The sequence below is a fragment of the Homarus americanus genome, unplaced genomic scaffold (genome assembly GCF_018991925.1).
Source record: "Homarus americanus isolate GMGI-L3 unplaced genomic scaffold, GMGI_Hamer_2.0 scaffold1024, whole genome shotgun sequence".
Lineage (NCBI taxonomy): Eukaryota > Metazoa > Arthropoda > Malacostraca > Decapoda > Nephropidae > Homarus > Homarus americanus.
Genome location: NW_024715228.1, coordinates 3,167,173 through 3,192,795, shown reverse-complemented (window position 1 = coordinate 3,192,795; position 25,623 = coordinate 3,167,173). Strand labels below are relative to the sequence as shown.

The window sequence follows — 25,623 nt, the reverse complement described above, 5'->3', positions numbered from 1 at the left end:
TGTTAAATCTGAGTGGGGCTGTGTAATCAGTGGGATTCTTCAGGGGTCAGTACTGGGCCCACTCTTGTTCATAATCTACATGAACGATCTTGATACTGGGATCAGCAGTGACATAAGCAAATTTGCGGATGACACCAAAATAGGGCGGCAGATTAATTCAGGGCAGGATGCAAATGCACTACAGGAGGATTTAAATAAACTACAGGAGTGGTCAGAAAATGGCAAATGAAATTCGTCATCAGCAAGTGCAGCGTACTTAATATTGGAAAAACAAATACTGTCAATGTATACAGCCTTAACAACATCAACCTAGAGAAGTCGACTTGTGAAAGAGACCTAGGGGTACTTGTAAGCCCGGACCTACGGCCTAGAAAACAGTGCGTTAATGTTCGAAATAAGGCAAACAGAGTACAGTGTATTAGGTTTTATATCTAGAAGTGTAAGTAATAAGAGTGCAGAGGTCTTATTGCAACTATATCTTGAACTAGTCAGGCCGCACCTCGATTATGCTGTTCAGTTCTGGTGCCCCTATTATAGAATGGATATAAATTCACTAGAGTCGGTGCAGCGAAGAATGACAAAAATGATTCCGGGACTTAGAAACCTTCCATATCAGGATAGGTTAAAAAAACTAAACTTGCATTCCCTAGAAAGACGACGAGTGCGGGAGATATGATAGAAGTATTTAAGTGAGAGAAATGAATCAATAGAGGAGATATAGATAAAGTTCTTATATCCGAGCAGGATAGGATTTAAGTTGGATAAGTTTAGGTTTAGGAAGGAACTGGTTCACAAATGAGGTGGTGGACGAGTGGGACAAGCTTAGCAACTTTGTAGTAAGTGCTGGAATGCTGGAAATTTTTTAAAAGGAGGCTAGATTGATTCAAGGACGATAGAGAGTGGTAGTAACTCTCGACAGGAGATGTCATGCACAGGCCAACCGGCCTATTGCAGACTCCTTATTTTCTTATATAAGTATAATAATAGTAATATTGAGGCTTAACTATGTCTTAATTCGTTTATCATAATACATTAGAAAGTCGTATCTCATATTTTGTTTTATTGGTGATGGGTTAGTGTAATTACTGACTAGAATAAACTTAAGAAATAACATAGCTGTAGGTTTGACATTTACACGTTAACTTTTATTTGTGGATACAACAGTTAGCTGAATACCACGTTAAGTAATAGAACAGTATTTAAAATAGTTTAATTTGTTGATTACAATCTTATTATGTATTATGCATTCTGTAAAGATAGGAAAAACAATCAATAGTTTAGTTTTATTTACAATAATTTGTTTACAACTTTACATTATGTACTTTTATGTAGTAAATTATTATTATAGGTAGTTTATATACTTATTACTAATTGTGAACCTTGGTCCATCGTTTCCACCCTATTTACTTAGATATGAAATATAGTTTAAACATAGGAGCAGAGATAGTCATTTGAATATCTCCAGCAATACTGAATAATCATGTATATTATTTACTTCACGAGGATGATGCTGTCGGCCATGTTGTTGTGATCCTCGGCGCGGTCAGTGTGTTGGGCGCCGCCACGGATTACCTCGCCAATATATTAATTCATCTCATATTTATGTCTTCGTAAAGTGTGTAAACAAGGTAAAGTTTTCTCATGGTTGTATTTATTATAATGAGAGTAAGGGAATGCTGTATGTTGGTGATATATCGAAGACTGAGAAAGAAGATGACAAGCCTCTTGATGTGGAAGAATTGTTTGGTATTTATTTAGTAAAACCCGTCATTCAGGGTCACAGTGGTTTTGTATACACGTAAGCAGTTTAGGCTTATAAATAATGAGAAACAGAAAGATAAATTAGCCATAGATACCCAACGAAAATATTTTAAGTTTATTTCCATTGACATTTAATTGTAACATGATTTGTAGCTACAGGCAAGAGGGGTAATAATATGTACTCTTATAGTTTATGTATGTATGGTCTACATGACGTTATATCTAATCTGATGTAGGTTCCAAACTTCTAAAGGTCTTTTTATATAAGTGCACCGTTCTACCAAACCTAACCTAATCAGGGGGCTCCTCCCTCATGGATCCCCCTGATTAGGTTAGGTTTGGTTGTTATTTGGTGATTTTCTATGTTTTGGGGTGAAATTTTCTTCATGCAACGGTCTTTCTCTCGCTGTTATTAATATTTTAATATGTATTTTGTAATGTTTAGACAATTCTAAGACCTTTTGCTTCCATGTTATGTCAGCCGGAAATTAAGGGTAACCGAGATATTTATTTTTCAATATTATAAAATTCACTCGGTCACAGTTGTCTTCATGTCTTATTTACCTTGAGGAGATGTTATCTGTGCATCACGCATGCACAATATTGACTGATGTCATCCAGTCGTGACCAATGATGTATCGATATCATCATGCAAAATTTTTTCGACCAATCATTTGATTTTTTTTTTCAAAGCAAGCAGCCTGGGTAATTTCATTGACCAGTCTCACAATGGTCGTGGTGGAGGTTGGTTGTTATTGTGCTCCTACGATTATTTTAAGTTTATTGCTGAGTTTTACGAGAAGACGATTATTCTATCCAATTTTTGTATCCCTGGACCTTCCACTTCTAACTAAGGAATTGTACTTTCAGACATGACGCGCCCCAAAGTTTTAAACTACCGAGACATTTAGGTTAGTTTAAGCTAGGCCTACCGGGGGTCTGCCCCCGGCCAGGGGTTAGGTCAGGTTAGATAATTCGTTTTCTCCCCCAATCAAAAAAAAAAAACTAGCAATTTCCGGCAGAAATAAATATCAAATTTGTTCAAAACCCATCAAATATCATAGGAAAAACATGTTTTTAATATCCAAACAAAGACCGGTGCATAAATAAAAATTGACCTTTTTTTTTATACACATTTCTAATACCCAAAGAAAGAACGGTGCACTACTGTACTATAAAGTGACCCTTCCAAACACTTAGAGAAAATTCTTGGACTTCTCCCCTCAAAGTGTGATGTTACTTTGTCAGTATTACATTTAGCACCACCTATGGTGGGCCACTGGGTAAAAATTTGGCATAGTACAGCCATAGAATTATACGATCTAAAATAGGTTTTTCTGGTGTGTTTGATGGTGTTTCACTTGAATCTAATCTTCAGTTTTATCAGAAATGAGCAGTTAAGGAGATATGCCCACCTTCCCCACAACAAGTAAAGGCACATTTTTATTTTTATTTTTATACACAGGATCAGACCACCCGGGCACAGGTCTCTGACCCACTTCGGGGGGGGGGGGAATATAATTACAACACTTAATAAAATTAATAACAAAATAATAATAATCATAAATAAATAAAAAACGAAAAGTTAAATCAAGAGTGAGAAACAATATAGTATGTATGTTGTGTTGTCAATAGTAAGAGAAACAACTGAGACTATGAAATTGTGTGTAAATGAGGCTGAAAGTCAGATGAGCAACCTGGGACTTGGTCACAATTTTTGTGATGCCATATGGGAAGGACTTTGAAGTAGAGGGAAATTGGGTCCCATAGTCATGAGTGCCTATAAGGAAGGAGATGGATCATGCCCCCTAAAGAACCTCCCTTATCAGACTTAACTGGAACACACTTGACACTTGTGACTAAAAAAATTCCCACTTGGTAAATATTTAGTAGTTGCCACCACCTAATGACTTTTGAAAATGGGTTTTCATAGTGTAAATCATCGTGTTAAATACAAATGTGACCTTCATTGCCATCAGAAATGAGCAGTAGATATATTGAAGAAAAAAAAGTGGAAGGTCAAACAATGTAAAAACCTAAAAAAAAAAAAAAAAAGACTAACCTAACCCCTAGTGTGTAAGAAACTTGCCTTAAGTAAGAGATACATACAGCCGTACTTTACCAAGTATTGCCAGGTAAAACCGAGAGTCCGAGACACAGGTTGGGGTCACTGGATCTTGACTGACTGTACAATACTGTTTTGTGATTCCTGGCACCATTAATATTGTATTGTATTTTTGGATTACTTTTAACGTTTCTAATTGAATGAAGTTATATTTGTTTCAGCCTCAAAATGACGCAGTATCTACCGCCAAATTTACTGGCGCTGTTTGCACCAAGAGATCCCATTCCATATCTTCCACCAGTTGACAAGTTGACATGGGAGAAGAGGACAGATGGATACTCTGGCTTGGCATTGTTGATACAGAGATTTGAGGTAAAGTATCATCCAGAACTTACTAGACTCATACAGTATAAAGTTTAATCATATGCAGGATTTGGTTATTTCTTCCATTTATCTTCACTAGTTTTGCAAAAACCTTTTATTTAGCAAATTTGTTTAAATTACAATTTATGGCACTAGTTAATTTTTTTTATTGGCAGTTGTCTACTTTCATTACCTTAAACTTGAGTGTGCCTGCACAGTACCAGAGGTGAGGTTAACAAAAAAAAATGTCAGGTACATTACATTGGATGGAGGGTGAGTGAGTGTGTGTTGTATCACCACTTGTGTTCATTTCTTGTCACCTTATATGTTTGATTGATTTTTATCCTTCCTCACTATTTTTTTAACTGTGACACTAGAGTATTTTAATGAATTTATTTTTTTTTTTTATTAACAGGATCCTAAAGACACTCCTCCTCCCACACGAGTGGAGACCCGCGAGGAGCGCCTCGAGCGTAAGCGTAGGGAGAAAGCAGAACAAATGCAGTACAAACTGGAACAAGAAATTGCTCTTTGGGATCCTCACAATAGCGAAGCAGCAACTGGAGACCCATATAAAACTCTCTTTGTTTCTCGTATTAATTATGATACTTCAGAGTCGAAGCTAAGAAGAGAGTTTGAAATATATGGACCCATTAAAAAGGTTAGACTTGTGTGTTTATTTCTGTTTGGAAACTTGTATTTAGCTCACCTGCAAGAAGTGTGGGAGAGCTTCCTTATGTTATACTCTTATAGTCAGTTATTTATATTTAATAACATGAGAAATATTATACATAAATTTTTTTTGAAATTTGAGGGATTATCAACGTGTTATAACCATTTTCCACACTTGCTTAAAATGGCAGCTTTTTATATTGAACAGTTTCTTGCAGTTTCTCAAGTCTTAAATGTCATTTCTTGTAACCTCTCCCCATTTCATTGTTGGGCTGCTCCTGGCACTCCTTCTGTCCACAGTTGATCTTGTTTTTTCTCTCCACATGCAAGAATCACCTCAGCTTACCTCTACAAAACTTTGTCAGTACTCTCAATACTTAGCTGCCTTCTTATATCTTTCAGTGTCACATTACACAATCGTCTGCATAGTTTGCACCAATGCATTTTGGCTTTTTCCAGTAATATGATCTTAGTTCCAGACCTAAGAGACTGCTTGGACTTCTCTATACTGTACTGTACTGTCTGGGTTGAGGCAGAATCTGGTTTCAAGAGGTTTTCATATACAGTCTTTGAGAACTGAAGTGAAAGAGTTGAGTCATGGCCACCCAAAAGTTTGTGTAACAATATATTTCATGGTCATACATTTGACTTCAAATCTGCATAGATTTCAGAGGATGGTGTTTTGTCATGCAAAATAGGCCGTGTGTATAATGTGTATGGAAAGTCTTAAGTTACTTAAGTGATGTATAAAAGGAAAGGCATTTTAGGATATGGATGATGATTTATTCAAATAAGTCTTAAGGTGTTGATGGGAAGTACATTTTTGAGTGTAGTACGGTATGTGAAAATGCTAGTTTGGTCAAGGCTTGATATAATGTTCAGTTAACTGCTGAATGTATTAAGGTTGGGCAAACATTTCTTATTTGTTTTCAGATTGTGGAAGTTGCATGTAGTATATTATTGTTAATTTTTTTTATTATTTTCAGATTGTTATGGTTCACAACATCAAAACCGGAAAACCTCGGGGATATGCATTTATTGAATATGAACATGAGCGAGACATGCACTGTGAGTACCCAACAACCTGCGGTGCACACTGGTGCACTGTAAAAAAATATACAGTGAATGACAGTGTCTATTGTTCTTAATTGTGATAATTGTTTCTTCCTGTATTATTATTTAATAATTCATACTTCCTGGGTTGTTATTAAGGGTATCAGTATGATGTGGTTGTTTGAAGTTCTTCAAATTATTGTACAGTTGTGGACTTCATACATGTGACTTGTCACCACCAAGACACATGTTGTTTTGAAGGGCAGAGCATTCTTTTTAAAGTACTGTACATATATCTACAGTTGACCTCCTCAAATTTTGCATTAACTGGGAATAATAAAATAAGTCATGATGAATGAAAGGAATTCTGGATCTCATGAATTTGTACAAAACAAAGGAGATGTGAGTTTGGGAAAAGTGAAAGGAGAAAGTTATGAAAGTCAGTAAGAGTGAAAAAAATGATGGTTCTCTTGAGTTGGGAAATGTGGAGTTGCTTAACGGAATATAAGATGATCCGTTCCAAAATATATAATGGATCATATTTAAAGATACTAGTGGATAAAAAGTAGATCATAAACACACATGCACCAGGGAACGAGACAAACAAGGAGGAAAGAGAGAGCTTTTGGGACAACCTGAATACTGTACTGTAACTGCATTGAAAGATTTAGTGTGGGGGATAAAGTGATACTGATGGGGGATTGCAATATAAGAATTAGTTACGGAAAGGCAGAAAAGTGTGTGGAGATGTATAGAGAATCAGGAATGAATGAAAATAAGGTGAATAACAAAAGAAAAATGGAAAAGGCTGTCACAAAGTTTTAAAGAGAAGCTGAGGCTGTTCTAGAGGGTGGTGGCAAGTGTGAGAATACCAAGAGAACAAATGAATTGACTGTTTAAAGTAAACAATATACCCTGGCAATGGATAAGCTCATGATAGGCAAAGCACCAGGATTGGATGAAATAGCTGTTGATATGTTAAAGGTAAATTAAGTCGAGTAGATAGGCTGGAAGAAATTGATATTTGCCTAAATGTGATAAAATGAATGGAGTTGTTGCATATATCTTGGAACGAATGTATCAACACGTGGAAGGATGAATTGGACCTCAGTAGAAAGAAAATATAATAATAAATAAAACCACACGAAAGGAGACAAAACTGTGGGTGGGCGGGAGTTATTGAGCTGGTAGTTTTAGATGAGAGTGAAACATGGACTTTGGTGCAAGAGCGAGGAATTTATTTGTAGTGGTGCTTGAAAGTAATGTGTGAGATAAATAGGATGCAGAGAATTGAGTGTCATTATAGAAAGGAGACGTGAAAGTGGAACAAATTTTGGGCTGAGTAGATCAGTTTTTGCTGAGGTGTAAGGGACATGTGCTGCAAGGATGGGGAGTGAGATTTGTACTATTAAAGAGTATACTGTAGAGTTAGCCAGTTGGAGGAAGAGGGGGAGACTGAGGTGATGGGAGCAGACGCTAAGTGAGGGCAATATACGTCCCAAGTTAGAATGCTTGTGTCAGATCAGTGTAAATTGCTACGTAAATTGGTTCTTATTCTGGTCAGTACGGGTTTCTGAAGCAATCAACGCTGCCGCCAAAAATCTGCTTGTGTTTCAAAAAGCTAATATTTTCACCAGTTACACTTTCAGCTACCAACAATACCAGTAACACCGCCACCACCAACAAAGTGGATATTGTTAACATATCGTCTATCTTACCATCGGCAATAAAGTGCTGTATCATTGTACAAGGAGAATGCTCAAACTTTTGTCTCCAGTTAAAGATTGTTGGAGACAGCAACAGTCATATATACGAGGTCTGTCCAAAAATGAAGCTGAACTTTTTAAAAAAACAAATTTATTGCTTTACTTATAACTTCATCAGACTTGTCAAAGTACTCCCCTCCACTGTTGATTCACCGCTCCCAATGTTTTTTCCAGTTCTGGAACGCGTTTTGAGGGATAGTGTGCAGGTCTCGTAGCGAATTTTCTTCTATCGCTTGAAATAGGCGACCTTTCAGGGTGGATTTCAAATTTGGGAACCAAAAAAAGTCCACGGGCGAAATCCGGAGAGTAGGGCGGCTGGGGGACGATAGTCGTCTCGTGCTTCGCCAAAAAGTCATGGATAAGGAGCAACACGTGAGCAGGTGCATTGTCATGGTGCAGCATCCAGGTCTTGTCCACACCTCAGGCCTCTTCCTTTGCACTGCCTCCCTCAAACGCTTCAGGGCCTCCAAGTAAAACTCTTTATTGACTGTTTGACCACGTGGAACAAACTCATGATGAACGACGCCCCTCCAATCAAAAATGACGATCAACATCACTTCCACATTTGAGCGACTCTTGACCTCCAGATTTGTGATCGTCTTCGGTGGATGTTCTTCCCCTTTTGAAATGCTGGTACCACACGTGACATTGTGTACGGCCCAAACAATCCTCCCCATAAGCCTGTTAACGTTTGAAAAATCTCCTTAAAAGGTTTCCCAATTTGAAACAGAATTTCACACAAACACGTTGCTCTTCAAGATCCTTCACTATTCAACTTGCAACAAATCACCAAGTGCACTTAACACACGTTCACTCTAGCACGTGTAGCTTGCTGACTAATTGACTTGGCGTGGCTAGTGTTAGACTAAAGGTCAAGGTCACCGCTACACAGTGCTCCCGTCGCGAGCACGCTACGCCGGCTCATTGGCGTGCTATTTAAAAAGTTTGGTTTCTTTTTGGACAGACCTCGTGTGTTTTCAAGCTGAAATTGCTGTTAGTTTGGTAAATAATGTTGTTTCTGGCATTTTAATGTAATTATCAGGGACACGGGATGGTAAAAACTGTTCCTAAGTTCTTGAATATTTCCATATAAATAACTGAACACATAAATAATTGCAGTTATGAGAGGTTTCCTTGATACAGCAGCTACTGAATTCCATTACTGAGATATCTTACAGTACTTCATTATTGTTGTGATTATTTTCCTTAATATTGTTTACTTTTCAGGAAGTAGAATTTCATCAATTTTTACTTAAGTTTGATCAGTTGTCTCGGGAGCTGACTGCAGAAGTTATAGGTGATGTGACTGGTAAAAACACAGCAGTTATACTGGTCGTTCAAAGTATATTCATGATTGAAATTTATAGATGTGAGAATTAGTATATGTATGGAGATGAAAATTGTTGTAATTAATGGTGTCAAAGGTGTCCTAAATCTTTACAACTGTGTTCCCATTACTGTACCTAACCTTGGCTGTACAGACTGTCACACTATTAGAACATATCCAGCAATTGTTGCTATATACCGTATTTCTCTGTATATTAGGCATGCTGCCATAGCTTAGCAGAGGATATCTAGAAAATAATATTTGAAGTGGCGATGGCTTCCTCGTTAGTGCTATCAACTCTCACTTGTCGTTGAAAGGAGCGTTTTCATTGGGCCGGAGTTTCGTAAGGTCATCGCTCACAAATTATAAGACGGTGATAACATGTAAGCTTTGTTTGTACCAATTAATAGCATCTGTTTTGTATTCATTCACTCACTTTGGCTGCAACTAAATCATCATTATATCAAAGGTAAGAGTGTGGTGAGCCACATCATTGTTGTTATACTTTGTATAGGAACAAGGGTGTGTTTCTCTCTCTCAACTGATGAGTTGTGCTGCCCAGTGAGATTCCATTTAATTTAAATCTTACAATGTTTTTTTTTTTAATTTTCTTTCTTTTTGTAACTGTCTACCTAGAATCTAAACAACTCAAGTTCGATTGTTGAATTGTTACAAAATTATCAAAGGAAATTAAGGTGAATAACAGTTACATTATGTTTCAACAGTATGAACTAAAACTAATGGTGCCGGGTAATAACAAAACAGTTAGTGAGTTGCAGCCATATTTTTATATTAAATTTCTTATGAACAACAACAGAAGTTCAATATGTTTTGTACTCGTTGAGCATCTTTGTGGGGGACTTCTGACAACTGCCCTGAGGTGGTGTAGGCTTCTTGCCTAATAGTAATGGAAGGACCGTGGACGAGTTAAGATTTACATGTACTGTACTGTACTGCCTCTTCTCATGTGTGGTGCCCCACCAAGGAGGAAATTGATGCCCTTAAATTTGATGAAGAATGTACTAGTGGTGGTTGGGCAGCTTTTACAAGGCCTCACTTGAGATTGGAGTAATTATTTCTTTATTTTCCTGATGCCAGGAATTTGGTGGTGTAAGCAGGAGTTTATGGTAAAATTAAAATGTTTTATTATTACAGTATTAATATTCCCCATCACTGTTGACAAAGGATTAATGGGGTTACTGTTCTATGACTACAATTACCCGACTGCTTTAGGGATACACCCTCATATATAACTAAGGGCTTATTGTAGCAGTTTACACTGTTGTGACTGAATGCTGTTGCTGCTTCAGAACACAGGTTACCCCCTCATTCTGGCAGAGTAGCTTCGCAGATTATTTATATTTTCCTTTCCAATAAAATCAGATTTCTTATTAATTTTAGGGGGGGGGGGGTCATTCAAAAACATAATTTAATTGTCGTTTTGTAAGGGGGGGGACTCGTGTGTGATTTTAGTTACAGTGCTGTACTGTATATCCAAATTTTGTATGCGAGACATTATCAAATCATGTGCTGCTTTGTGTGAGGCTTATCCTTCATATGGACATTATAACTGAAAGAGTTGTTAGGTTTTATAAAAAATTGAGTAGACTCACCTATCCAAGATCCCTAATAAGCTTGGTACTGAAATACTGTAGATCATGATCCAATTAAAGTCATCATTTTTCATTTGCAAGTTTATGCAAGTGGTGTTTCTGTAGTACCTGAGGGATTGTATTGTGTGGCCCATGGTGTGGTGAGGTTGTGAAGGTACTGTACTGTATTTAGTTTCTCTGTACATCGTGTCTTTAGTGTTAAGGGGATGTACTGGAAGGTGTAATAGAACCTCTCTAGTTTCCACACCGCTAAGGACGACCGTTTGGTGAATTTTAAGATAGGTACTATGGAGCTTAGGGGGGCCTTGAAACCAAAATATCAAATATGAACAGTGCTTTTGTTTATACCTAAAGGCCATAAACTCCTTATCATAAACATAAAAGGAACCATTAACCCTAAAATACCAAATGATGTAAAGTTAGAAATGGAAATTGTATTAAATATGGTAACATTGTTTCTACTGAACATCAAAGAGGTATGTACAGTACTTTTGTTTGGGAGCCAGAGACCATAAACATGACTAATTATCACTTGTTCAATAAAAGGTACTATGCCACTGACTCTTAAGATCCCAAACTGTACTGTACTGTACAGGTACAAGGTGTGAAGATGTCTACATACTGAATGTACCTACTGTATTTGACTCGATTGAAAAGGTCTTAGGGGGTATATACAGTAATTGTCGATGAAATGTGGCAGCCAAATTTGTACTTTTCTTCTCTTCATCTATCCTCCATCACGGCATTCTTATGGAGTGCTGTTGCTGAGTGGATATAGCACTTGCCTCCTTTACAAAGTCTAGGAGGTGAAGGTGATCTAATGCAGTGCCAGCCACTTTTCCTCCTTGTGTACCGAGTATTGCCTACACTCTGTTGTATCCAGTTCCTAAGAGGCAGTTATGCCTATGGGACCCACTTGTACTTCATATCTGTTGGGAACATGTTAGCCATTTATTAATCCCAACAGTTATCTAAAAATTTGATAAATCCATTTTTTAAATCTTCCAGTGTTTCATGAGTGAATTGTTATTTTAGTGTTTCTGTACAAAGTTTTACAGTTAACATTTTTAAGTACTGTACTGTGGTTCATATTAGATGATAGCATATATCTTGGTCCTGCAAGAGTTACCTGTAGGCATTACATTACCTTGAAAATCTTTCAGCCGTATATGATGCTAATAGTTGTTTGCTTGTTTTTCCTCCGCTCCACGAAGGAATGAAAAATGAGAACATTGTACTCAGCACAGAGTTCTTGTACAGATATCCCTCACTATACGAACATTCGGGATGCAAAAATTCGCTTACATGAATTTCCTAAATTAATACTTCTTCATTTAATGAAGGTTTCCCCCACTTATGTGAATTTTGGGAGTCAGCTGGAGTGGCCACATCCCCCTAATCTTCTCCCACCGGGCTGAGGTGTGAGCTGTGTTGTGGTTATTTTTCAACTCGTAGTTTTGGGGTTTTTATTTTTATTTTTTTTATTTGTTTAATACTGTTATGTGTGCACACAATCCTTTATACATAACATAATAGAAGTAACTCCTAAGGTCAAAAACATAAAAGGAATAAACATTTCTTTGTGTGCGAGAGTGGGAAGCAGATTGTCGGAGCCCCATTGCTAAGGGTCAGCAGAGGCAGCGTCCCAGCTGGGCTGCGTTGCTATGGCAAGGCTTGAGCGCCACTCAGTTAGGGTCTAAGCTAATGGAGGTTGTCTTAAGTTTTCATTTAGCTTCTCCTTACTGGTTTTAGCTACATTTTTCCTCTAGATAGGATTTTATTAATGTGTTAAGTAGTAAATTACTTTTTTTTATAATAGGAGAGGAACGTGTGAAGCTGATACAAACTTAACTAGAGTACAGTACAGTATTAGCAAACTAGAGAGGCTCTACTCTAACTTAAGAGGTTTATGTGTAGTTGGGTGTGAAAACAGGGACAAATCTTAAGAATACACAGTCAGTAAACAGAACAGTGTGGATATGTCAGTTAGAATATGACAGCTTCACAGGTTCGAGAAAAGACACCGTAAGTGAAGTATCTACACTAGACAACATACTGTACTTACGGCTACATGTGAATTTGAGGAGCCCTACTGTAGATTTGATTCAAAGGGAGAAATGAAAGTATGAATGAATGCATCCTTAGTTACCATTAGATTTAAAGAAAACTTTGCATGTGGCCCTGGAATTAAAGATTTTCCTGTGACTGTAGATGTAGACATAAAATGCTCATCACTTGATTGAATTAGAATACAGTATTGCTCTTATCTCTTTATTATACATCATAACTTTCTCTTGGCATATTAGTGTTGTACTTCGTTTACACTGAATAAAGCCAGTTTTAATTATAGGGAAGGATATTAATGGGTTTGAAAGTAATGTTTATTATGTATGTACAGTACTGTATGTCATATTCTTGTACACCGTTTCATTTTATTACCAAACAAGCGCAGTGGTTCATGGTGACTTTTTCCTTATGTAAGCTTAGCTCTGTATTCTCTTTTATATGCAGTTAAAGTTTTCATAGTCAAAATAAAATCATTGGCTTCATCTGATAAGTTTTGTAGAATTCAGGATAAACAATTACTTGATTCAAATACTGTAGTAATGTGAGACTTATGATAGCAGAGTTAAAGTGAAAGTCATATGGCTTTACATTTGTTGAATTAACTATTTTATTTTCTAAAAACTTACAGGTCTTTTCTCTAAAAATTTTGACATGTATGTTTTCTATCTATTTAAAACTTCATTCGGGTAACCTGTACTATGCAGATAGTCAACTGGAACGTCGATGTAGGGTGTGGCCTTGGCAACAAGATCTGCATAGTATAGGGTTGTGTGAACGAAGGAGCACCCATGTCATTATGTCCTTTGGTGCATCAGTTAAAATTTTTTTTTTATTAGTATTTATTAGGTAATTACTCTGACTTAAGGTTATCATTGAGAGTGTGAATGCATCTGTCACATAATGCTAGAGGGAAGGGTTAAGGGGATGTAAATTGATTCTTGGTTTTAAGATTTTTTATTGATTTTTTTTATTTTGGTTTAAGTATTGAATAACTTGATATAATGACTGGTTGATTTATTTATTTTGATGTATCTGTTTCATCAGTGCCTGTTGTTGTTGTTCACATTAATAATTGTACAAAACTTTTCATAAAACTCAGTATGAATTGAATATCAAGTGATTTTTCAAAATTTCCAGAATACTTTGTGTCACTTGAGCTATATAAGTGTTATTGTCCACTGCAGACTCCTTGAATTTCCGTACTGTACTAGTTACTGATGTTCTTCACGTTCAACAGGTAACCATAAATTCAGGTGTCAACGAGCTGAGAGAGGACTCTTTTATCTTATTACTATTTTATAAGGCAACTTTTCCAGCTCTACAACTTTTTTCTTTTATATTGTTATGATGTCTTTGCTGTTTCGAGGCCCCACACTAATGCATTTTGTTTCGTTCACCCTGTACAGCCGATCTTCCGTGCTGGCTTGTATGCTCACGCGACCTATGAGCGCTCACGGCTCTAGGTTTGTATGTGTGGTAAGCCCAACACAGGAGCAGGCAGATTGACCCTTATTGTCACCAAGGCTTCGACCAGCCTCTGCACAGGCAAAAAATTTCCAAAACAAATATAGTGGCATTTTAGGCCTGCTGGCATGTTGAAAATCTTACTGACTTGCATACTAATTTCTTGTTGATTGATCGGGGACTTGCTAATGTGATTTCTCAGAAGTCAACTTTTATATAATTTTTTTTCAATTCTTCTATATCAGCTATAGCTGGGAATGCATAATATATCTGCGGGTGATTTCCTTTTCCTGTGAAACTGATTACATTGAAGGAGGAGTCAATGGTCAAATAAGCCTGAGTAGGTTCTCTTATGTCAAACTATAAAGTAGATGAAGAGAGGTACAGTACTTTGCTGCTCTTCCAAGCATGATACTAGCTATGTGCTCCTGGGTTGTATGTAGTGAAGGAACATGTATATTCCTTCTTGGGCTGCAGTTGAAGGATTCATTGTTGGGTTTCACAAGACCCTTGGGACAGTTACATACATATACAGTATAGTTAGAGATTCAAGGTAAATAATGATAGGATGGAGGACATGATTGGAGCACTTTCTCTTATAGCTTTCAAACTTTGGCGTTTTATTTATTATTTTTTTCATTCTTCCACTATAAAGATTCATGGCATTTGAATGTACAGTATTCGTATTATTATTATTAGAATTTACAAAGTTTTGTTTATTTGAGTAAACAAATGCTCATTTATACTGTGTCTCTTTGTCAGTCACTTCAGTACACATAATCAAATGCAGTAGTGAGTGGCTAGTATTTGTAACCAGTTCTGCCGTGAGTGGAAGGTTGAGGTGAGGGAGGTGATGTTGGTGTCACATGTGTGTCGGTAAGTTATAGGTTGACACAAGAGCAATCATAGAATGTCTTGGGTTGTCATGGCTCGTGTAAATTTCATGACATCTGATGAAACTGTGATTCATTTTGTGCTGGGTGATGCTCCTAGAAGATGATGCATGATGAATTCCATTGCATAGCAGTGGTATTTGAATTTTAGTCCCTTTAATTTTTATTTTTTTATTTTTTTTAGTATTTTGGTGGGACTAATGGGTTAGGCTTTATTTATTTATTATTATTTGTTTTTTATTATCAATATTGGGAAAAGTCATTTATCAAAATTAGCTGCTAATTTATTTATTCAATTTAGTTTGCATTTCAACTCATGAAAAGATTTGGGCTAATCCTAGAAGAATTGGGAAAGAGAAGAAAATATACATGTTCTCCATATTGAGTTTTGTATAAACAGGGTAGGAAGGGTTGTTTACATTCACTGTACGCACAGTCATATGGGTAAGTGAGCGAGCTGGGTGGGTTGGTGCAACACAAACATTTAGGTAAGTGAGTGGGGTAGGTTGGTGTTCATACTCAACACAAGCATTTGGGTAAGTGAATGGGGTGGGATGGTGTTCATATACCCGACACAGACATTTGAGTAAGTGAGTGGGGTGGAGAGGTGTTCATATTCTACACAAACATTTAGGTAAGTGAGTGGGGTAGGTTGGTGTTCATACTCAACACAAGCATTTGGGTAAGTGATTGGGGTGGGATGGTGTTCATGTCAGCATACAGTACAGGCGTTTGGGTAAGTGAGTGGTAGGTATGGTCGGTAGGTAGTAAAGAGTGAAACTACAGTTTAGGTGATTGATTGATTGTTGCATTGGAAAGTTATTCTCTTAGTATTTTATTGTTTTGTCATAAAGTTGTAAAGTAAAGTTGAATGTCTTAGTGTCAAAACTTGTAATTATTTTTATTTGATTATGAATTGATAATGGGTAAGTTGGGTAAGTATTCCAACGCCCTTCGATGGAAATCACGGGAAACCCCCCCAACCTTCACCTCTGCTACCGGGCGCCCTAGCTTACTGTATCACTAAAGGTATGCCCAGGTAATACAGTTTCTTTATAGTTAATGTTGACTAAATCACAAAGTCAGTTTCAAGAGTTTTCAAAATCATGACTACAGATTCAACTTGAAAATATAGCTTTGGGTTCCTGTGGAAAGCTTGCGTATTGTTTCAAATCCATGTACCTTTTGGAGAGAAACCTTCTTCACACAACCCAACCATGAGACTGATCCCTACCTTTCTCCTCGACCAAACACTCATACCCAACCCGTACCCCAGACACATTTTTTACACGTTTACATATCAAAGGTTAATATTTTCATTTGTGGATAACTTGGTTGTCGGCAAGTGTATCAAGTGTGACTACAGGGTTTACACCTGGCAGCCAGAATGTGATGGCTACGTCTACGAGGGGAACGGCGACGAAGGTCACAGGACTGGTGGTCTCTTTTGTTTCTGTTTGAGAATATCTGCCCTTTATGCAGGTCTATTAATTGCCTGAAAAGTATTTTGATTTTAATGTAGGGTTTCCTTGACAGCGGCATACAAACATGCGGATGGCAAGAAGATTGACAATCGTCGCGTTTTGGTCGATGTGGAACGTGCTCGTACGGTCAAAGGCTGGCTGTCTCGAAGGCTAGGTGAGTTTGTTTTGTTTTATTTATGGTCATATCATGCATTGATAAACTTGATGGTGAAAACAGGTATTTTGTAACTGATGATTCAAATAATTCTTCCACGCAGTCCTGTGTATTAGGGAGAATATGTTGCTGTATTAAAACATTGTGAGAGTTAGACATAATCACCAAGTCTCATTTTCATCTCTCTTCACCCTTCTGACTTTTATGAGTGGGTGGATGTGCATAATATCCATTTTTTCGGTAATTGCCATATTTTCCTCCTCATAAATGCATCCCCACCCCCCTCCGAAAAATGCCCCCAAAAATCACTCGGCGTCAACACCGTAAGGTCAAATTGTAGAGAGTAGTTTATCAGCCCTCACGAATCTAGACATGTAAGTAAGCCTACAGTTACCATTTATATTGTAATAAATATATCCTGGTACAAGTATTATGAATACCAGATTTATTGCCGCAGTTTATTAGTGTGCTGTATTGATGGTAACCGGTGGGAAGCCGTGTGTTTTGTTTATGGTGGCGGTGCCTCACCCACGTCATCTGCAGGACAGTTCCATACATATGTAATGTGTATAAGAATATAATTATACCATTTTGTACTAAATTTAGGTAATGGTAATAAATAATACAAACAGAAGTTTGACATTAGGTCAATACAGTGATAATTAACTGTGGTAGTGATGATGCCAAGGCAATACCTCTGAAACGTCAGCCGATGTGATGCACAGGTAGTAGGGTGTGAACATGTCCAGTACCGGTAAGTATTTGTAATGTGTATACCGTAGGTACTTATATAATTATATCCTTTTGTACTAAATTAGGTAAATTTAAATAATAATACCAACAAATGGTTGATAATAGGTCCATAAAGAGATAGTTGGGTAAGGTAGTGAGAGATACGACAGCATACGAGTACAGTCAGCGACTTGGACATACCTGTGCAGTAGGCTATTAAATCTGCAAAAATTCTTTTTCCAAAATATACCTTGCTAATCATAGGGTGCGTCATAAGAGCTGGGAAATACGGTACAAATAATAGAAGCAACAGTAGGAGATATGTGAATAAGATATTTTCTCCAGTTTTGGGGCTGTTTGAATACAGGCTGAGCATTTATGGAACTCTAGATGCTCTATAAAAGCTCATAAAATGGTTACTATAAAGATGCATTTACCACAGTGCTCTATCTTCCCAGTGAGCAATAAACAGTACAGTACGAGGACTTTATTGGGTAAATTAATGATAGCCTAAACAATGATACTGTTGACATTATAAATGTGTTATTTGAGAATAAAAAGAATAATTATATCTGAGAATGGACATAGAAAAATACAATAAGCTTGCACATTATTGACCATTGTCTGCCATCAACCCTAACAGTCCTACTCCTCCTATATGGCAGCTGTGGGAAATGAATAAAATGCTTCATGAATGAGTTGTTGATAAAGTGGTGGGTTTGGTAGAAGCTCTTATCTGGTGTGTCTTCTTAAGGATGGTTCAGTTGGTTAGGTTATCTGCACATTTTGTGATGCATTTTTATATACTGTACATCCTGGTGTTTTTCCTGAAATTATGGATAAAAAATAAGACAAAAGATTAAGACAGTGAGGTGAACACATATATGTGAGATATGCTAAATACTGATAGAGGCAGCACTGACAGGCTGAGCAAAATGATGATAGCAATGTCTGTTGCATGGTTCTAAGCAAAGCTTTTGAACTATTATATATTTATTTTTTCATGTACAGTACAGTACCCGTATAGCTGAACCTCGATATAACACGGGTGTAGGACTGAAGTGTCAGGCAACACTGAATCGTCTTATATTGTTTTATGGATTTTGTTGGGAAATATGTAAGATGTGGGACCACAACCCCCAAATTTCCTGAAGACACCACTTTTCTTCAACACTAATTCCATTATTTCAAAATACTTTTTACCAATTATAACTCGCCTTGAAACAGCGTAGACTATAACTGTAAGGTGAACTCACTGTAAATATTCATATGTATGTTCAGTACTGTGTTTAGAATATTTCTATGAAGTCACACAAACATTTTATTGAAATTAGAACTGGTAAATGGTTTTACATGATGTTTCTTTTTGTAACCATTCTGATACTTGATGTAGAGAAGGTGTACTGAAGCTGCCCTTGACAATAATTTGACACAATTATGAAGAACAGGTTTCTAATTTACTTCTTTATTTTTGGTTCTTGTGCATTTGACTGTCACTTTAAGTGCTTAAAAACCACATCTTCTATGGTGTCTCATTTTCAGCAAAAGGATTTTCCCTGCAAATTCTTATCACGAATATTCAATAGTTTTTGCAAGACCATTTAACAGTGGTAAACAAACAAACAAACACACACACACACACATTAAATTAGTGTGTGTGTGTATATGTATCAGTGTACAGTGCAGGGAGAACCACTGTGTTGTCCAGAGTTTTAACAAGCTTGAATTTCAAGCTAAATCACCACATGATTGTTTCAATAACGAGTGGCTATAAATATTGTCTTAAAGTTGAAAAGAATTGTGTTAGAATTCAAATGATAAATAGAGACAAAAGCTTTAACAAAGAGCAATGTTAACTAGGAAATATTTTGAATTCTGTTTTGAAGGTGAAAATGTGTTTACCTGAAATATAACCTGTATTAGGTCCCGTAAAATTGGCAATTACAGAAAAAAACTCCACAATTTGTAATTTGTCATATGTCTTCTGCTGTATTTTCAGAAATTTCTGACCTTAGCCCATTAAGCATCACCTGTGTTTTAAAATGGCACGACGGCATCATCATTATGGCGTCATCGTCATTTTAAAATCGCTGTACAGTGACCCCTCCGTTAACGAACTCAATCCGTTCCAGAAGGTCGTTCGTTAACCGAAACCATTGTTTCTATGGGTTTTTGGGTAATTGGTTCCAGCTCACCGAAAATTTCCTAAACTCAACAAAAATGGTAGAAAAGTTCACTTACTTTGAGGTGTGTATGTAGAAGGCTCCTGGATGATGATGATGATGATGGGATTTAGAATGGGGGTGGAGGAGAAGGAAAAAGAGAAGGCATTGGGGTGGAAGAGAAGTCACCCCATGGCGCCATTTCACCCATAAAATTTTAGCTCTCTTGGTGTAATTCAAGATTATTTTCTTTAAATCAACACTGCACTGCATTATATATTGTCAATATGTAAAATATATTTCAAAATGACCAATAATTTGCTTGGAAACACAGAAAAAAGCATTTAGTTGAAGAGAGTCTCAAGCAAGATGTTACCTCCAGTGAAAACAGAGAGAGACTAACTCCTGTTTGCTGTGTTAAGAGGCTGGATGCCGCGCATTAAACTAGTCACTTTACCTTCAGTTATGTTCAATAATTGTTAAAATGACTAAAAAAATTGAATATTAAACTTTTAAAATTATTGAATAGTATAAACTTCTTGATATTTACTAAAATAGTAAGGAATTTAAGCCCTAGAACCGATTAATGTATTGGCGGACTGATACTAAAGCTGGTTGCCCGGTCAGTGCACGCGAAAACATGTTGAGGTCGGTTCGTAAGAACTTCGTTAACCGAATTGAAGATCCTAATGGAAGGCAGTTTGTTAATCGAAATTACGTTAACCGAGGTGTCACTGTATTTACAAATTTCCCGCACTCATTTGTGACAACTTATAGCGTAAGAAGTGAAAATGGGACTAGTGGCAACTGGCCCATGGGGATTGGAGGGGGGGGGTGAGGGACTGAGGTGGCATCCCTGCTTTATCCCATATTTATCTTTCTCTTGTTCACTGTCTCCTTGACACAGACACACTAGCATGCCACACTACGTAGCTTAGGGGTCATAACTTTTATTCGTTGCATTGCGACATTTTCTGTATCCAACTTACAAAGACCACAGTATTGTTTTGGTGATGTTGAGGTAGTGTGCGTGGTGACACCTGTAGAGGCTGGAGGTGTGGCCATTATCATGTTATTTTTGGATCAAGTGTTTACATAAATAATTTATAATTTATTGAGAAGTCATATAAATCAATAGAAATAAATAAATTTATGTAAGCAGATAAGAAAACCACATAAAATTCAGTTGCTGAAACTTTACTGGGCAGTGCAAAATAATGCATTGTGATTCTACAGTACAGTATTTATGAATGCATCCCAAGCTTAGTTCAAGAAAACAACCTTAGACTCAATTAAGCTTTGTGCAATATGAAGGTAATGTGAACCTAAAGAACCAATATTGGCAGCTAGTGGGAAGAGCTTTAAGATGGAGTTGAAAGGTTCTAGAGGAGGGTATAAAATTAAACTTCCATAAGATTACTTAATTGTTTGTTTGGATTTTTGTTGTTTGGGCTCTGGTATCAATATGCCATACTGTAGTAGTAGTTATTGTGGTACAGTAGTAAATAGAATACTGTACAGGGTAATCACTAAGTTACTGTAAAAAAATTCTTAACATTTATGTAATGTGTGAACAGTAATTTAAAGTGAGTTAATTTTCCTTTATTATCACTAAATAATAGAAAATATATCAAGTACAGTCAATGAATGAACATATAACATATTGATTGATACAGGTGGGGGTTTGGGAGGCACTCGTCGAGGTGGACCTGATGTAAACATCAAGCATTCTGGTCGTGAAGATGACCGTAGGCGTGGCAGTGGGCGAGACGAGGAACGTATGGCGTAAGTACTGTACCAAAAGTTTTTCCTACTATTCCTTTTTGAATTTTAGATTAAAATGCAGCATTCAGAGAAAACTAATGAATGAAACTAACTGATGTTGTTTGGAAAGGAAAGATTAATTTCAAGGAGAGGAGTTCTTGTTCTTAAAGTTCTTGCGTTTCAGGAGTAATGATCGGGAAAGAGTTGATCGTGGTGATCGTGAACGTGAGCGTGAAAGAAGACACACTCGCAGTCGAGAAAGAGAACGTGAACCAAGAGAGAGGCGCAGAAGGTCCCGGAGGTATGTTTGTTAGGTGTTTCTTGTACATCTTGAGAAAGCTGCCACAAGCAGAGTGACTTGATATGCAAATACCTGGGTTTAATATTTGTAGCAGTGGATCATTTTTCTGTCACTATGAAGGGAATTTATAGTGATGGGTAGGGAAAGGAGGTTCCTAAGGTGTGAACACTATAATGTCCCAAGCAGTTTTTCCTTAACTTGATTTGAATTGTGTCTGGGGTAATAAAAAAAATAAGTACTTTCCATTTTGAGCCCACAACACCTTGTATGTAATACTGTGTGCTTCCAATGGATAGGATTATTTCTTATTGCATGGAACACACATGACCAGCATGTTACCAAAGAAAGAATGGGGGGGGGTCTTTTTCACTTGTCACAGTGCTATCTGGCTGTGCATGTTTTAATATCTACTTTTTTTCACCTTTATGTGTGTCATTTTTTTTTGTTTTTTAATTATTAGTTTTAGTTGTATCTTATTTGTCTTTGGTGATACATATATTTACATGATTTGTGATAATTTGGATATAATTGGTGTGATGATAGACATTATAAGGGTTTTGTGGGCAGTGCAGGGTTCCTCAGTGCTGCCTGGATGGTGTGAGGTGGTGGACTGCTGTGGGATGCTCCACTCCAACAATTAATTTTAGATTTATTAATGTCCCACTTTATGAATAAATGATTCTAGACAGTCCTGATAAGTCATTATGAAGGATAATTTTATGAAAACTGGCATTTGTACTCTTGTCCTCTCTTCCTGCCCGGCCCAGTCTGACTTTGCCTTCTCTTGATGACTTTTTGTTAATGCGTAGTTTATTTTGTCACGTATTTATGTTTATTATTATCATCATTTGTAGTAAGGTTTACATTTGATTAGAAAAATGCCAATTATTTGGGTGCTTTAAGTGAATTTTTGGGTAATATTTTTGGCCTTGGAATGAAAATACATTTTTATCATAGATGCGGTTAATTTACAGTCCATAGAGTGTTGGAACTTAACCCTGTGGTTTAGGGAGGAACTACTGTTAAGGCCACATTACATCACTTGAAGAAGCATGAACCTCTGCTTAATGCATAAATCTAATTCAGTATTTGGAAAAAATTAATTAAATTTCATCCAATGTTTCCTTTTAAGGAGAGTAATGTAGTTGTGCAGTAGTTTAACAGCCTTATTGTGTTATTTGGAACGTAACTGTAATAACCAATAATATTCTGTTAAGTATTTTTTATAGTGAATTTAACTCACTGTGTGCATAACATTGAAGGTTGTTCTTATCCTAAACTAATGACTTGTAACTTTTCTTCTAGCCGAGATCGTAAACGCCGCCGCTCCCGGTCTCGTGAGCGTGGAGGAACGGTACCAGAGGAAGGTGAAGATAGAGAAAAGCGGCGTCATAGGTCCCGCTCTCGTGACCGTAAACGCCGTTCAAAGTCGCGTGAGAGGAAGCACCGCAGAGAGAGGTAAACTAGACCTCTATTCCTGGAACTTTGTTTTCAGTTGGATTTTTCATCCCATATTGAATAATTCCCTTAGAAATTTTTTTTAGGGTTCAGGCATATTTTTTTTTCATCAGGGATCGTGATAGGCGTGAGCGTGGTCCAGGAGAGGAGGGAGAAGATGGTGTCAAGATTAAGCAGGAACCTGAGGATGGTGAGTATTGAAGTTCATGCTAGTTCTTGTAGATAAGAATGTTTAAAGAAAGAATAAGAATGTTTTTATGCCATTCACTGCATGTGCTTGGGTTGCTGGGTTGCTTATATAGAGCTGTTACAGAATGGAAGAAATGTTTCAGTAAGTCATAAGGCAAAAGTATGAGGAACAAAACAATAGGAAGTGGTACAAGTAGGGATGCTACAAAAATAATTATTATTTCCAGATTATCCTGATTATGGCAGCTCATATTACAATTTCCCCATGAAAGACGAAGAAGAACGGGCTAAGAATGGTACTAAATATGAAGAGGAAGAGGAGGAGGTACATAATGAAATTGATTATTAGTCTGTGAAATTATTTAAATTGCTAGTTGTACTAGTCTTAAGTAATTTGTGGGCTGTAGGACTATTTGAATTTCAGATATTGGAAGAGGATTCAGATTCAGATGAGAGAATGCTCATAAGATCTAGTTACAAGTAGAAAATATCCTTATATGGACCTCTTGCATTATTATGATGACCTGCAGTAAAGCCTGCTGCCAAATGATTATACTTTCTTTTGTCAGAGTATTTTCTGGTAAGTGGGGGGAACAACAGCCATTTATGAATGGTGTATACAGTACTGTATTTTTAGGACAGATAAGTTTTGTTCTTCTTACCAGGAAGTCAGGTGTATTAGTTCCACACTTGTAAATTGACTCTTAACAGGATAAAATGACCAAGGTGTATGTGGCAGTATTATGTATCAATGTACACATATAGTGTTCATGTACTACAAGCATTTTAATTTTTCTTATGCTAAGTAATGACTATTGCTAGAAAATTAATGTTATATACACTTTTAATTTGGCATATTAAGATGGCTATCATGTGTTGCCAAAATTTTTACATAATTATTGTACTTGTAATGTATGGTAAGGACTGCTGATACAAATGAAGAAGACGGTACAAATATATATACAGTATATATATATATATATATATATATATATATATATATACAAAATTCTTGACTTTGGTTTGCTCTTAGGTTCATGTAAATGTGAACTTTTATTTAACATGCAATGCTGTGGCTTTTCTTTCATTTCCAACCCCACCAGGCAGTGAAGATAGGATGTGGTAAATCAGTTTTGCTGACAAAGAATCATCATTGTTGATTTATATAATTACTGTACTGACAAACTAAATTTTCATAAACCATCATATCACACAAGTCTGTTTTTTTAAGTATTTCCTTGAGAGTTGTTTCAATAAATTACATTAATTGGCAACAGGATAGTATTCAAACTGTTAATTGAATACAAATATTTAAAAAACTGTTGGAATTGTGTTTCTGGTTTTAGGAAGAACTGCATTTGGTACTTGGAAATATTGTAAGCTTCTTATTAATTAGTGGAGTATTGCAGTGCTGTGTATTTTCTTCTATCATGAATGTAATTGATGTTAAAGGACCTTATGTCCTATTGCATAAATTTAGTTCATGTCAGTTAGTTAGAAAGCAATAAGAAGTGCACTCAAACTCCAAATTTAGAAAATACAAGATATAAAATGTTTAGGTATCTTAAAAAGAGTTTTTAAGCACTTACTGCACATACGCTTAAAAAGTGTGCTTTTAAGAACTCATTTTGTGTAATAAAATGTGTCGAGTAAAATCGAATGTTTTCTTCATGGAATCCTGTACTGGTATGCCATGCCATGGCTAATGCCCTCAAAGCAACTCATTACCCACAAAGGTTACAGGTTGTCAGTCTAGACCAAAATTAAACTCTTTATTCATGGCTGGTACTAACCAACAATTTGTGATACAGGAAGGTCCTGCTGAACAAATATAAATGGTGAATGAGAATTTGGTTTGAAGCACAGAAGGGTATGAAAATTCAATGCACAAACTTGTAATCTATTTAACAAGCAAAATTCTGAGTTGACCAGCTCACGTTATCAAGGATGAAGAGGAAGATCATCACCATGGAAATGAAATTGGATATATTACAGTGACTGGACTCTGGTAAAAGAAGTACTATATCTGCAGAGCTGTGGGGTTAGTGTTGTCAACAGTGTGAACAATTGGTAACTGAGCTGAGAAAATTAAAGCTAGAACAGAATCATTGATGCCTCTTGAGTGCCATGTGGTTGTCTTAAGAGTTGCAGTAATGTGCTGGAAAATATGGAAAGACTGTTAGGTTCTTTGACTGAGAAACAATCGGTGCAATATACCTGCGAGTCCTCTATGATCACAGACACCCAAATTTGTTGATAAACCTCAAAGGAAAAGTGTGAGTGAACATTTCATTGTTAGACCTGTGTGTTTTATGAGATTTAAGAAATGGAACAA

The 25,623-nt window shown here is 36.7% G+C and overlaps 1 protein-coding gene across 1 annotated transcript; it reads left to right on the top strand.

Annotated features, from left to right (window-relative positions):
* Positions 1-1,488: 1,488 nt before the first annotated feature.
* On the top strand, positions 1,489-24,943 carry LOC121855959 (U1 small nuclear ribonucleoprotein 70 kDa-like). The gene is made up of 10 exons (XM_042351180.1): positions 1,489-1,628; positions 4,048-4,198; positions 4,605-4,850; positions 5,848-5,929; positions 16,581-16,682; positions 21,253-21,361; positions 21,525-21,641; positions 22,947-23,099; positions 23,213-23,289; positions 23,516-24,943. The coding sequence occupies exons 2-10, from the start codon at positions 4,055-4,057 to the stop codon at positions 23,635-23,637; spliced, it is 1,152 nt and encodes a 383-aa protein (XP_042207114.1). The 5' UTR covers positions 1,489-1,628; positions 4,048-4,054; the 3' UTR covers positions 23,638-24,943.
* The last annotated feature ends 680 nt before the right edge of the window (positions 24,944-25,623 follow it).

Excerpts from the sequence above, each read along its gene's own strand:
- LOC121855959 (XM_042351180.1), top strand. The coding sequence starts at position 4,055 with ATGACGCAGTATCTACCGCCAAATTTACTGGCGCTGTTTGCACCAAGA. Across the intron at positions 21,642-22,946 it reads AGGCGCAGAAGGTCCCGGAG|CCGAGATCGTAAACGCCGCC; the intron begins GTATGTTTGTTA and ends CTTTTCTTCTAG. Across the intron at positions 23,100-23,212 it reads AGGAAGCACCGCAGAGAGAG|GGATCGTGATAGGCGTGAGC; the intron begins GTAAACTAGACC and ends TTTTTTCATCAG.